The 13,927-nt window shown below is 48.6% G+C and overlaps 6 protein-coding genes across 6 annotated transcripts; 3 read left to right on the forward strand and 3 right to left on the reverse strand.

Moving 5' to 3' along the window:
• The first annotated feature begins 365 nt into the window (after positions 1 to 365).
• Positions 366 to 2,568, forward strand: B0J16DRAFT_180941 (uncharacterized protein). Its single transcript, XM_046122600.1, has 4 exons — positions 366 to 574; positions 648 to 751; positions 798 to 1,515; positions 1,564 to 2,568. Exons 1-4 carry the CDS (start codon positions 533 to 535, stop codon positions 2,560 to 2,562), a joined length of 1,863 nt encoding a protein of 620 aa, XP_045978618.1. The 5' UTR covers positions 366 to 532; the 3' UTR covers positions 2,563 to 2,568.
• B0J16DRAFT_348380 (Alpha/Beta hydrolase protein) lies at positions 2,556 to 4,406 on the reverse strand. The gene is made up of 6 exons (XM_046128729.1): positions 4,190 to 4,406; positions 3,963 to 4,138; positions 3,864 to 3,911; positions 3,601 to 3,785; positions 3,211 to 3,555; positions 2,556 to 3,159 (listed from the first exon to the last, which is right to left on the reverse strand). Exons 1-6 carry the CDS (start codon positions 4,354 to 4,356, stop codon positions 2,575 to 2,577), a joined length of 1,506 nt encoding a protein of 501 aa, XP_045978619.1. The 5' UTR covers positions 4,357 to 4,406; the 3' UTR covers positions 2,556 to 2,574.
• A 303-nt stretch (positions 4,407 to 4,709) lies between these two features.
• B0J16DRAFT_323744 (uncharacterized protein) lies at positions 4,710 to 6,239 on the reverse strand (the record flags this gene model as incomplete). The annotated part of the gene is made up of 6 exons (XM_046125791.1): positions 4,710 to 5,228; positions 5,279 to 5,392; positions 5,446 to 5,540; positions 5,589 to 5,728; positions 5,779 to 6,011; positions 6,075 to 6,239. The coding sequence occupies 6 exons, from the start codon at positions 6,237 to 6,239 to the stop codon at positions 4,710 to 4,712; spliced, it is 1,266 nt and encodes a 421-aa protein (XP_045978620.1).
• Positions 6,240 to 7,757: 1,518 nt separating this feature from the next.
• On the forward strand, positions 7,758 to 10,082 carry B0J16DRAFT_364586 (FAD binding domain-containing protein; the record flags this gene model as incomplete). The annotated part of the gene is made up of 5 exons (XM_046129949.1): positions 7,758 to 7,783; positions 7,846 to 7,872; positions 7,925 to 8,099; positions 8,218 to 8,988; positions 9,042 to 10,082. 5 exons carry the CDS (start codon positions 7,758 to 7,760, stop codon positions 10,080 to 10,082), a joined length of 2,040 nt encoding a protein of 679 aa, XP_045978621.1.
• Positions 10,083 to 10,646: 564 nt separating this feature from the next.
• Positions 10,647 to 12,314, forward strand: B0J16DRAFT_375167 (triacylglycerol lipase FGL4; the record flags this gene model as incomplete). The annotated part of the gene is made up of 1 exon (XM_046130670.1): positions 10,647 to 12,314. One exon carries the CDS (start codon positions 10,647 to 10,649, stop codon positions 12,312 to 12,314), a length of 1,668 nt encoding a protein of 555 aa, XP_045978622.1.
• A 64-nt stretch (positions 12,315 to 12,378) lies between these two features.
• On the reverse strand, positions 12,379 to 13,659 carry B0J16DRAFT_403903 (uncharacterized protein; the record flags this gene model as incomplete). The annotated part of the gene is made up of 3 exons (XM_046132752.1): positions 12,379 to 12,479; positions 12,511 to 13,085; positions 13,136 to 13,659. 3 exons carry the CDS (start codon positions 13,657 to 13,659, stop codon positions 12,379 to 12,381), a joined length of 1,200 nt encoding a protein of 399 aa, XP_045978623.1.
• Positions 13,660 to 13,927: the final 268 nt, after the last annotated feature.

Here is a 13,927-nt window from a genome sequence, read left to right on the forward strand (position 1 = left end):
CTCTGCGCGGGAGATCTGATAATCACCGCCATGGGGCTAGATCCCCGTAAAGACCGGTGTAGATCTACTTAGTCATCGGACAACGGATATCCAGGGGGACTAATCTGGTAAGATCTGCGACATACGCATGGATCTTGATTCAGATCGACCAATAGAGTACTAGTCGGAAGAGTAAGCGAAGGTGACTAATCGGAGACGGAGATGAAACTCTAGATGACTTGTTAAGGTCACATCATCTCGTTTTATCCAGCACAGCCTCGAATGCAACTATGACGCTCAATTAGAGTAAACCAGAGTAGCATTTACCGATCAAGACTTGTTTTCGATCTCGTTTAACTTAATTGCATTATCTGGTAGCTGGTGGAGTTTGAGGTTCCAAAACTCTCGAGTCGCTAATGAAACAAAAGCTCACGGAGCTAAAGCCCCTTCGTAGTGGAGGCCAATCGAGCTGCAATCGCCCAGGTTCTTAGTCCGATAGTCCCCCATCTTTCTTTTTCTCTCGTTTCCGTCTTTCCGATTACCTACCAACAACATGCCTCCCAGGCGCGCATGCGATGTATGCTACAAACGAAAGGTAATTGAACAGCAAATATGACGTTTACATCTCGATTATTTGTTCGATTAATTAACAATTTCTTGTTTTTCAGATTCAATGCTTGATCAAAACACAAGGCGAACCTTGTGACTGGTGCGAAAGTCAAGGATTGACATGCACTTTTGACAGAGTCATTCAAAAAGATCCCAACAAGAGGTACTTTTCTCTGACTAAAAATTCGGCAATTATCTAATTGGAGCAGAACTACTTCCGACGTTGTGCAGGAATTATCTCAGCGGGTCGAATCGCTTGAGGAAGCTTTGCAGACTGCGCTACACGTTAATGCACCCGCCCGAAGCGCATCAATTACACTGTCAGACAGACCTTTAGCATTCCCCAGTCCACCCAGTCTTCGACTCGGTGGATCGCCTGTCACGCGTAATCCGTCAATTACAGCCTTAACAGGTCCTAAGCAACCTTACAAACTTTCACCATGCCAACTTGGCACGAATTGGTATTTCAAAGGAATTGGTATCCTTTCTGAGCGCGGGCGACAATGGATTACCTACGGATCCGGCGAGAGAGTATTTCTCGAAAACTTTGACATTTTTGCCAATCCAATTGGTATCATTCCTCCTCTGAGCCCTCCCGACCAAGCGAGGGCTTTACCAGCCAAGGATGTGATGAGACATATCGTTGATATGTTCTTCAAGGCCAAGACGTCTACCTTGTTTCCTATCTTGGAGAGAAGTCTTTTTCAGGATACTATTGATAGAGCTTATGATGAGGGTGATCTTGGGAAGCGTGCGCCTGCTGAGGCGTGTTTGTGGGCTATGACTGCGCTTGTTATGAGGACTACTGATCTTCAGCAATTTGGGCTTGGATTCGAGATAAGAGACTGTTTGTATGAGGCTACACGCTTGTTGACGCTGAACAACGGAAATACCAACTTGGATAGTTTGCAGGGCACTCTTCTTCTGGTAAGTCACTCCACTATTGGAGATTGTTATGATACTAACATTTATCAGTGGGCCTGTCAAAAAATGAGAGGACAATGTCGCGAAGCCTCCGTGACCTTCACAAGCGCATGCCGCATGGTCTGCGATCTAGGCGGTCACTTCCCACTCTCCCGCCTCGCCATTCTTCCTCAACACAGTCCAACATTCGACCACCAAACCAGACTTCACATCCGAAGGCTTTTCTGGATCTGCTACTGTTTCGACAAAGACGTGTCTCTTCGCACCGACAAACCACCTCTCTTATCATCAGACTACTGCGATGTGAACGACTCTGAGGAACCGCCTTGGTATAATCAGTCTCGCGACATGAACCTCGCCAAGATCAAGGAGAATGCTGTTCGAATGCTTTGTTCACCAAGGGCTTTTAAGTACACTGAAGGCGAATTGCTCGCGCGAGTGAGAGAATTGGACGATGAGCTTGAAGAGTGGCGCTTATCCGTTGATCTTCGCTATCGACCGCGTCTATCAATCTTATCCGACCTGTCATTTTCACTGTCTTCAAGCATGAGTCTCGAAGATCGAACATATCTTATCAACCTTCAACTCGACTACCTCTTCACCATAATCAACATTCACACCCTCGTCCGTAAATGCGGCGATTTGGAAGAAAACCTGCCCGACGACCTCCACAGCGTCGTTCACTCCAGCGCCGATCTCTCCATCGAAGCATCGCGCTCTATCTTCCGCATCCTCGACACAGTCGTTGACTTTTGGAAAGAAGATTCCGTGTATATCGTTTCTCATTTCGCGCCCATGGCAGCTATGCCACTGTTTATGAACATTCTTATCCACCCACTCGGCAACACTGCGGATAGCGATTTGCAAATTCTATCGTCGATAAGTAATATCACTCGAAAAATACCGGCGGAACGGTTGCCTATGGAAGAGATTGAGGGGATCAGGGAGATTAGCGAGTTTGTTATGGAGCTTGTGAGATTGAGTCATAGTGCGGCTTGGAAGGTTAAACGGGGAGAACGGGAACATGATCTTGATATTATTCATAGCTAGGATAAAATGGTTTTAGTTGAGTAAACTGACTTTTCCTGCTGCAAGTGTGATGAATGCTTTTGTGAGGAGCGCAGTGTCCATGGTGGCTAGTCTTTTGGCTTGGGCAACTCGTCGAAGGGATTGCATGTCCCAATCGTACAATTCCCTGCAGTAACCGTGCGGTCCGAAAGCGCAGGGTGACTCAGATGCGCTAGGCCATGGTTTTCTCATATCGACAAAGTCAATCCAAGCCTCGCGCATTTCCCTTCCAACCTTCTTAGCCCCGTGTGTAAAGCTTAGATCAAGACCGTTGAAGAGGAAGACTAAATCCACAGCATGATGAGCTCCGGCAGAAGGCTGCCATGGGTTGGCTTCGTCTATATGACATCTGTAGACGGGTTTTCCTGCTTCTTTCCAAATTTGTTCCATGCGATGAATCGGAAGTAGAAATTTGAGATCGTTGATAAAGTCCAATGCCCCGGTTTTGCAAGATGAAGGTCTGTCTGGATAAATGTGATAGAGCTTTTTCAGCTCCTCACCGTGTTCACCAGCAGCATCAAAGGCGCTCACAATGTTATTGTGATCCATTCCCAAAATGCCGTTTTGCCAGATAACAGCCTAAATCGTCAACATCAACGTGAATTCATCTTCAGCTGCAGGGTAACTCACCTCCTTCTGAACATCACTAAGCATCAATCCCCCAGCGTTTCCAGTGCTTATCTCCCAACCCTCGAACCTCCCCTCCCATTCGAGGAAAAACGACCCTAGACCCGCCCGTTTCACCCCTTCCACCACATCGGTAACCGAAGCATTCTCTAAAGTTAGGGTAGTATCCATGTCTCGCAACTGTTTCGAAACACTTTCACGAACGTTTGAAACAGCGTTCGTTGGCTGGGGAGGAGATAGGTACAAGGATCCAGACGATAAAATAAACTGGTTTGCTGGGGCGCGTGTTACGAGATGTGCGTGGGTGTAGACTGCCCCTGCGCTTTCGCCTGCTAACGTGACTTTTTGCTGGGGTTGTTAGCAGATGTTTGAGTTGGGAAGGGGAGGAATTACTGGGTCGCCGTTGAAACCTGCTATGTGGTCTTGAATCCAGTGCAACGCTAGTTCTTGGTCGCGTAGGGCTAGGTTTGGTGGTCCGGATTTGGAACCGAGGGCGAAGATGTTGAGACGGTATTGGAGGGATACTACGATGATTGGGGTACCGAAACGGATTGAATCGGCCACGATTGTCGTCATGTCTGCGTAAACATTCTGTTGGCCGTGTTCACAAGGTCATGCAGGTTTCATCTAGGATAGATAGATCAGACCATACATACCGCAAATACCAGATGCAGCGCTTCCAAACGTCACAGCCTGAGATCCTCCTGCACCTATGATTAGTGCCTTCAGCTACCAGGAAGCAACAAGAACTGTACCATGAATCCACACGAATAAAGGCCACTTCTTTGAATCATCGATGGAGTCAAGGCTGGGCAAAGTCACATCCAAGTTGGCGCACTTGAACTCATCTTCGGGTTCGAGCGGAAACTGATGTTCGGGCGGTATGCGCAATAAATGGCCCACGTCGACGGGAACTTGAGGACATCGCGGACTTTTTCATCAATTATCACTACTTCTGAGAGTCTGTATGCGGCAGGCTTACCCAAATGTGGTGCAGTCCAGCTCCTTGGGGTACTCGTTGATCTTCTCGGCTGCTGCAAAACGACGCGGTATATGGCCGTACGGAATCCCCCGAAATTGAGTTACTCCACCATTGTCAAGTCCTCTAAGTGTTGCACCTAACGACTGGTGATTGAGAGTTGAAGTCATCTTGTAAGCATATATGAGTTATCTCTGAAAACGAAGCTGCAAGGTTGACGTTGAGGCTTTGCCGACCGAATGAGGGGAAGCGCGATTACTCCACTTTGGTAGTGACGAACATGTCTAGGCTGGCGATTAACACTGTCGCAAGTATCCTTACTGGAAATCGCTCTCGGGAATCATGATTGAAGTGCTGTAAGATGAAATATGGTTGTGAATGCCATTATGACTTGAATAAAAAGTGTTCGCTGACGGAAGCTGGACTGAAGGTCTAAAGTTCGCCGGTCGACCGTACGGGCATAGGCTAATTGAACAAGTGGAAAACATGTATAATACAATTATTTATCGATCGAATAGGACTTTTAGAAACGCTTTGAGTAACTCGTCGTAGGCTTTGCCGCCTCCTCATCCACCTGCACGACATACTCCTTCGTCACCACAATCTCCCCAGCACCGGCCCCGACTCCCCAAGCATGTTGGTGATCAGCAGGTTGTCCACCAACAGCCTGCGCAACATTCTCAGATCTCATATTCGCATGTGAGCCCCGTTGCCCTTTATTCACACTCTCAACCGATGCACCATCAAGGCTGACCTGCCCATCGTTCGCTACAATATGATCCTTCGATCCCCAAACAGTATCTCCCAATTCCGTTTCATCAGGGCGTGATCTTGAGTGAACCTTGTTCTTGTAACTCTCCAGCTTATAGCCTTGACTATCGCCCAGTCCGGCAGTATGAGTGCCGCTCTTGGATGCAGAGACGGTCCTTTCGATAAGCTTTTTGAAGAGGGGGTACACCATGGGTAGGTTTGTGAGGACGAAGCTGACAAAGGATTCGCGGACGGACCAGTAGCCTGACTGCGCGGGATCTGTGTTTCCTTTCTGTAGACACATATCAGTATGTGAGAGGGACGATTGAAGGGATATCTTACAGTGAGGATGGATACTGCTCTCAAGATTCCAAAGATCATTTCTAATAGTGCGCCGCTGAACATGAACATGATGACAATCTTCTTGCGCCATGGCATTCTAGCCTTCCAGATCATCTGAGTTTGACGTATTAGTCACGGTCGCATCGCGTGTTGCCTGAAGTACTCACAGGAAGAGGAATTGACATGAGGTAGAAATCGGTAATGGTGTTCATGGCCATGACATAGATGGTCTGGATATAGGTAATGGCTGGCATACAAGAGTCTGGATACATATTAGACCATGCTGTTATCTAACCCGAAAGGAACGTACTGTTTGGCTCAGGGTCTATCTGCCATTGCTTCTCAAAAGGTATGCACTTAAGAAACGCCACCAAGAAGCAGGAGATATATGTAACAGGGATGATGACAGCACCCCATCGCGCATATCGCTTAGCGGACGTCACACCCTCACTGTACAAAGTCAGTCATCCAACAGCCAATCTTACAGGAAAAGAACTCACGTAAGGCGTAGATAGTAGACAACCCAATACCCCTTCAGCAACCACAAGAGAGTCATATAAAGCAAAAGCCCAATGACATGTGTCTTCGATCCATTGATCCTTAGCTCCCATTCAGGACCATCCGGGTCATCGCGTAATGCTTGCCGTTGAGCAGGCGTTATACCATTGTTTGCGAGGCCTTTCCAATACGCGACGACGAAGTATGCTGCGACTGATTCGGCGGTGTATACCAACTACAACGACCAAAAGTCAGCATTTTAAGTCTCCAGTCGTAACAATACTTGGGTGAGACTTACTGTAGCCAATAGCATAAGAACATCATCCCACTGGAATCTTCGACCGAAGGAAGTAAATTGGCTGTAGTAACGTAGTCCGACGATGAAGTAAGCAGCCCCCTGAAGACCCCATACTTCTTGGATGAAGGCGTTTGCGGCTGCTTGTTGTTCAGCTGGGGTCGCCATTGTTTGCTGCCAAGACTCGACGAGAAAGGTCTTGGGTGAAAATGAGAACCCGACAGAATGGATGGCATGGTCTATATATCATAAATGCATTCAAGTCTGCAGTCATCCTTTCCATGGGTACCTGGAATCCTTCAGTATCTACGGACTCTTGTGCATCCGGGAGATCACTTCCAGGGGCCCAAGGTCACGCTTGGTTGCATCTAGATTCGGACAGCCAAGAGCATAAGAATCTGCTCCATTTCTCGACATTTGTTGGTCGTATAAGTTCCACTCGGGGAAGGCGAGTCGACGAGTACAAATGTGATAATTGATCGTAAAATCTCGGTTCGAGGGACTCTTAGTTCTTGGAGCCCTATGAGACATGTCATTTCTGATGAGGACTTGGGTGGGGTTTCAGCCTCTGTCGCGTCTGCCAGTTGAGCCATCCGAAAGTGACGAGGAGAATAATTAATTAGGTATCCTATTCTTATTTAGGCAAAAGGCTCGTTTCTCTGGTTGTGCAATCGACTTTGCCAAAACTGACAATGGTCGCCTTTCCCTTGGACCACCCACCCAATGCCAATCGTGATGGAATATTTACCCAGTCGCCTCTGCCAGCCTTGATTGACTTATCAACTCTGCCTGCGACCAATGGGATCGCCTCAACAGCAAATTTCCCTGCTACAGGTCACATATCGCCCATCGACTGCATGGAAGTCTTCTTTGCCTCCTGAAATCTGAGCCCAAGGCCACGGTAGCTTCCCCTGGTTGACGCCTCAGCCGCTCGTATGTCAGCGCCGGAGACCTGCATGTTGGCTTGCCCTGGCGTTGTTTTCTCATGTTGGTTCCAGCACCCAGGTCGAGAAAACATGACTGCAGATCGCACCAAGAATAGCAGGCGTATCCACTAATGAAGCCAAGCCGTTGGAGCGGCTCGAAGCGAAGCGTTGAAGAAATGAACGTTACAGTAATTACTACCCTTCGTTTAATCTAGTTATGGGGTGATAATTCGTCATTTATTTTCTTTCTATTTGATAAGTTTCCCCCATTGTAGATCTTATCCCCGACAATCCCTGCGGCCATTCCTTCAATCTTCCACGATAAATAGCGTCAATGACCGGGGAATTGCGGCCGTATTCCTAACGAGGGCGGGGGCGAACGGCGGACGTTTAACGAGAACGGACCAACTGAGCCGTTCGCGTATTTAACCCTGTATCGACACCACCAATAGCGCTGTTGGTACCTTAAACATAAGCATACAGTGGACTTGCAATTAAAGTGAGGCAAAATCGTTGGCTCAAGGGAAAACGGTGCTGGTGGTGAGATTGCCATGATACTTTCCGAATTGGTTTCTGGGTGATACATCACTTGCAGCAACCCTGCTTGCTCCTTGACACTGCATTGAACCCCACTGGCAACTGCGTTGAAGATTTCTTTTTTTCTCAGCAGTAGCGGAGGTTATTAACTTTGCTTCTTCCAGCTTGAAACTTGAGTTGTCAATCCTCATCTTCCACTTGAGCAGCACTTGACACTAGTATAATGGCCAACGAGAGCAAAGTCGACGTGTGAGTCTCGGCACAGCCCGTGCGGGGTTGTCTTGGAATGAAACATGCTAACAACGTTCAAGATTGATAGTTGGGGCCGGGCCAGCTGGGTAAGTTGAATGTATTGCTTTTAGTCGGATAAACAGACTAATGTTGGTGCAGGTTGATGGCCGCAGCATGGATGGCTCACTGTGGTATCAACGCTCGGATCATCGACAAGCGAAACACCAAGATCTTCTGCGGCCAGGCTGATGGACTGCAATGCCGAAGCTTGGAGATTTTTGATAGTCTCGGCTTTGCGGATCGAGTCTGGAAAGAAGCGAACCATATGATTGAGGTATGTCGCCCTATAATACTGTGACTATATCATTGACTAATTCCTTCGGCAGATCTGCATGTGGGTATGTAATTGAGATTTCATCGTGTCGCCCAAGGGAGCTCACAAACAATCCTAGAATCCTGGCCCAGATGGTATCATTCGTCGCTCAGATCGTATCCCCGATACCATCGTCGGTCTGTCCCGTTTCCAGCAAGTAGTCGTGCACCAAGGCCGCATCGAGCGCTTCTTTCTCGACAACATCAAGAAGTACTCCAAGGACCAAATCAAGGTTGAGCGTGCCATTCTGCCAGAGGCCGTTGATATCGACAAGTCTCAGCTCGAGAGCCCTGAGGCCTATCCTGTTACTGTAAAGCTTCGTCATCTGACCGATGAAGAAGCTACACCTCCCCAACAAGCCACTGCAAGCAAGAACCAGGCTTCAGACGGCCTCTTCAGAAGCAACCTCGTCTTCGATGATGAAGTCGATAATGACAGCGTCCTCCGTCAAGCCCAAGCTCGCGACGCAACCAGCGAAACAATCCACGCCAAATACGTCATCGGATGCGATGGTGCACGAAGTTGGGTTCGTAGCCAGATTGGACTGGAGTTACAAGGTGAAGCGAGCGATATGATCTGGGGCGTGATGGACATCATCCCCAAGACTGACTTTCCCGATATTCGCATGCGCTGTGCTATCCACTCTGCAGAGAATGGGAGTCTTATGGTTATTCCACGAGAGAATAAGCTTGTGAGATTGTATATTCAGTTGAAGGAGGTTACGCCTGATGCTTCTGGTCGGGCAGATAGATCCAAGATTACTCCGGAATTCATCTTCAAGGCGGCGCAGAAGATTATCAGTCCTTACAAATTGGACTATGAGTACTGTGGTTGGTGGACTGCTTATCAGGTCTGTTATTGCACTGGATCACTTTACTGGATCCTGCTAACATTTTGTTGCAGATTGGACAACGAGTCGGCACAGCCTTCGACTCTCACGAGCGCATCTTCCTCGCCGGCGATGCCGTCCACACTCACTCCCCAAAGGCAGGCCAAGGCATGAACGTGTCCATGCAAGACTCCTATAATTTAGGCTGGAAGATCGCTCTTGTTGTCAAAGGTATCGCCAAGCCCGATATTCTCAAGACATACCAGAGCGAGAGACGCCGTGTAGCCCAGGACCTGATCGAGTTCGACCATCGCTTCAGCCGCCTGTTCTCAGGTCGTCCAGCAAAGGACGTCATGGATGAAGAAGGCGTTAGTATGGAAGAGTTCAAAGACGCCTTCGAGAAGGGCAACATGTTTGCTTCTGGTCTATCAGTGAACTATGGACCTAGCAATCTTGTCGCCAAGGCCGGTGATGCTCTGGCCCAGGCTGATGGTGTCAAGGCGGTTTCACCTCCTGGGGTTTCTTTGAACGAGGAGACTTTCGGCAAGAAACAGGGTCTTGCTACTGGTATTCCTGTTGGGATGCGCTTTAACAGCTTTAAGGTGCTGAATCAAGCTTGTGCTCGTCCATATCACTTCCAAGAGAGGCTAAAGGCGGACGGACGATTCCGCATCGTGCTTTTCGCCGGAGACATCCTTGACGCTGCTCAAAAGTCTCGCGTCGAAGCTTTTTGTCAAGCCCTGGACGACCCCAACAGATTCTTGCACAAGGTCACTCCCAAAGGTCAGAAAGTCGACAGCGTCATTGAAGTTCTCACTATCCACTCCTCCAAGCGCTGGGATACAGATATCATTCGCGACTTTCCCTCTATCCTTCGTCCATGGGATGAACATACAGGCTACGACTACGAAAAGGTACATGTCGATGATGAGAGCTATCATGAGGGCTATGGAAATGCGTATGAGAACTATGGCGTTGATAAAAAGAGAGGTTGTGTTGTTGCTGTACGACCTGATCAGTATGTTGGATGGGTCGGAGAGTTGGAGGACTTTGAAGATTTGTCGGATTACTTCAAGGGTTGCTTGGTGATGAAGGATGAGAGGAATGGTCACTGAGATACATAGTAGCTTGGTGATAATTGAGGATTTACGAAGAGGTGTGTACGACCGGCTTTGCAATGCTGGGATGAATCTTGAAGCGTGATCCTAACTACTAGTTTACTGGTGATCCTGGGTATTACGCAGCAGCAATTCCAACAATGACCTCAATTGAAAGATAACGAGTTGCGAAGCCGGGATAATTCGGTCTTGGTGGATGCCAACCCTCTCGTCGATTAAACTAGCCTATAGGAACCCAGCTTTTACATCGGCCTCAATTTTGCGGCCGAGAGATGGTCCGCAATGCTACCTTAGCCTACGATACTCCACAACTGGATTAACCCGAATCATGTTAATGCATCTGCCGATCGAACAAGCTTAATACTTTATTTGTTAGTTTACCGGCATCATCAACATGCCTCTCGCGGGGTATACCCAAACTCCGGATATCTTTGTGGAGATTTGTCATGCTTGGCATGGCGATTGAGGAACCCCGATGGATCTGAGAGATATATAAACCCAGGAAGATCTCCTCTTCTTCCAGCTCCCAGTCTCTAGCAGGCCAGTCTTCTATCGTCAACCATGAAGGTCTCATCTAGTCTCAGCATGCTGCTCGCCCTCGGGCCTGCCCAGCAGGTTCTCGCAACCTCGGAGTCGCACTACAACCTCGTCAAACTCAACGGATATGGCAGCTTCTCCGGAACAACCATCAACGGCACCTTCACCAAGCAAGACCTCCCCGCTGCTGTAGATGCCTGGATGGGAATCGACTACTCCGTCCAACCCGCCGGCAAACGTCGCTTCACAGCAGCAGACTGGCCCAAGCCCTTCAAAGGAGTCAAGGCTGCCACCAGCTACGGAAAGCAATGCATTCAAGAAGTCGCTTCCAAGACTCCGCTGGCGCAACAGAGCGAGGCTTGTTTGAACTTCAATGTGTTCAGAACAAAGGGCGTGCCGTTGAGCAAGAAATTACCTGTTCTGGTGTGGATCCACGGTGGTGCATTCTTCTCCGGAAGTTGGGCAAGTTTCGACGGCGCTGCGTTTGCAGCTGCGTCCAAGGAGCCTATTGTTGTGGTTAGCTTTCATTACCGCGTCAATTCGTTGGGCTTTCTTCCATCCGAACTTTTCGATGAGGAAGGTCTCTCGAACCTCGGCATTCGAGACCAGCGACTCTTTCTTGAGTTTGTCCAGAAGCACATTGGCGCTTTTGGCGGTGATAAGGATGCTGTTACTATCGGTGGTCGCTCTGCTGGTGGCCATTCCGTTGGTATTCACTACTTCCACAATTACGGCAAGGACAAGAAGCCTTTGTTTTCCGGAGCCATTCATCAATCTGGTTCCGTCACTTCCAGAGCTTTCCCCAATGCCACGTATCCTCTGTACAAGACACAGTACGCTGAGTACCTAGAGGCTATTGGCTGCGACAACAGGAAGGGCAACAAGGCTACTCTCAAGTGTCTTCGCGAAGCAGACATTGGTAGTATCAGGAACATCAGCACCAAGATCTTCTACGACTACAATCAGGCGGTGACCTGGCCTTTCCAGCCCGTCCATGGCGGACCACTGTTCGAGAAGCCTGGTTCTCAGTCTGGTTACGATGGAACGTTCTTCCATGTACCCACCATCACTTCCAACACCAATGATGAAGCCAAGTTCTACATGCCAGGTGATCTTGAGACCGATGAGGACTTCCTGGACTATCTTCACAATGGTTCACCCAATTTGATGAAGAAGGAACTTTCTGAGCTGAGCGCTCTATATCCCGATCCCGCAACGAACCTCGACTCACCCTTCGCCAATTCCCCAAACAGCACGCAATACGACCGTATTTCCGCAGCTTGGGGCGACTACGCCTACATCTGTCCCGGCCAAGAAACCGCCTACCGTGCATCCATAGCCGGCGTCCCAACATGGAAAGTCCGCTTCAACACAAACAACAGCTATCCCGCCTGGCAAGGCATTCCACACACGGCAGATACTGCATACACTTGGGATGAGCCTACTACGCAGTATCCCGAGATCAGCCATATTTACCATGGTTATCTGGCTAGTTTTGTCACCGCCGGTGATCCCAACACTCATAGATATCCTGGAAGTCCAGAGTGGGCTATGTATGACGGTGATAGTGAGGATGGTGCATTGCAACTTGTTGTGCAGCCAGGAGATACAAAGGTTGAGAAGGATGACATCAGAAAGAAAGCTTGTCTGTGGTGGAGGGATCCTGAGAGGGCTGGTAGACTGAACAAGTAAGCTGGGAAGCAGATAGACCTTCTCTAACGTCTTCATGACGGACTAAAGTCTGTATTCAACAAGTTCAATTACAAAAAGAATTTATCAAGTCTAGATGCAACGGTAAAGACTGGCTCCTCTCCTCCGACCATCCTCTAAGCCTTAGCCGCCTCAACAAACCCCTGACTAAAAGCATAATCATTGTATCCCATCTCACTTCTAGCAGCATAAAAGAACTCCCTCTTGTAAGGCGTCAGCTGCACCCCGTTCCTGACACGATAAACTAAATCCGGATTCGAAATAAACCACCGTCCAAAAGCAACCACAACATCCCACTTCTTGTACTTCCCATCAACAGCTTCAGAGACATTCTCGGGCAAATATCCACCACCCACGATAACAGGAGACTGATTATCCCACATCTCGAGAAAGTAATCAAGACTGGGCTTTTCGCTTCCCCATGGATTGACCTTGTCGCTTTCGAAAGCGTAGAGCGTCATGTCGAGATGGGCGGGATTGCCACGGGGTTCCACGAAGGAGATGTATGCTAGTTTATAGCTCGCTTTTTTAAGTTCATTGATGATGTAGCCGAATTGAGCCCATGGATTGGAGGTGTAAGCTGCTTGAAATGTTGCGAAGGGGCTGATGCGAAGGGCTGTTCGTTCGGCGCCGATTTCTTCGGTGACTGCTTTGACGACTTCGAGGAGGAAGCGGGCGCGGTTCTCGATTGAGCCGCCCCATTTGTCGGTTCTGTTGTTGATGCTTTCGCTGGTGAACTGGTCGATCAGATAGCTAGACAAAGTATAAGTGACCTGTGGTATTTGGAGGACGGATATTCTTACCCATGGCATGCATGAATCTCAACACCATCACCACCCGCATCAACAACATTCCTAGCAGCACTTCTAAACTCCTCAATCTTCCCCCAGATTTCCTCCTCACTCAAAGCTTCTGGGGCCACAGGATACCCGTCCATAGCAATATCGCTACTAGAAGAATACTTCAACCCGCGACTCTTCAAGTAAGTTGGATCTCCCGCTCTTCCAAGATCCCAGATCTGCATAAACATGTAGCTCCCCTTCTCATGCACAGCATCAAAGACTTTCTTCCAGTGCTGCATCTGGTCGACGCTGGAGATGCCGGGCGTGCTAGCAGCTGCTTCAGCGGTTGGGGATATGCCTGTTGCTTCGCTGATTACGAGTGTTCCTGGGACGCTGGCGCGGTCGGAGTAGTATTTTGCTACGGTAGGCAGAGGGAGATGGGCTTCGTCGTTGCGGAGACGGGTCATTGGGGCGAGGGCGAGGCGGTGGGAGAGGGTGATGTTGCCCAGTTTGAGAGGTTGCCAGACTTTGGATTCTGTAAACATGGCTGCGGTTGCTACTTGATCGTTTCCTTTGTGATTGAGAGGCTGTATTGAGTTACAGAATGTTCGAATGATGTGATGCTGTTTGTTGAGAGGACCGACATATGGGGACCTCGGATTCTTAAATACGGTCTCTTTTCAATAGAAATCCTCATTTCATAATTGATTATTAAGCTTCGTTTTATCCTTTCATCAAGTTTACTCATCTTGTGATAATTCTCAAAGGAATATTCCATTCCGTAGTATTTCTGAGACGCTGTTGCGATGCCCA

Source organism: Fusarium flagelliforme (genome assembly GCF_020744385.1).
Source record: "Fusarium flagelliforme strain FIESC 12 MPI-CAGE-AA-0113 chromosome Unknown B0J16scaffold_7, whole genome shotgun sequence".
In the NCBI taxonomy this organism is placed as follows: domain Eukaryota; kingdom Fungi; phylum Ascomycota; class Sordariomycetes; order Hypocreales; family Nectriaceae; genus Fusarium; species Fusarium flagelliforme.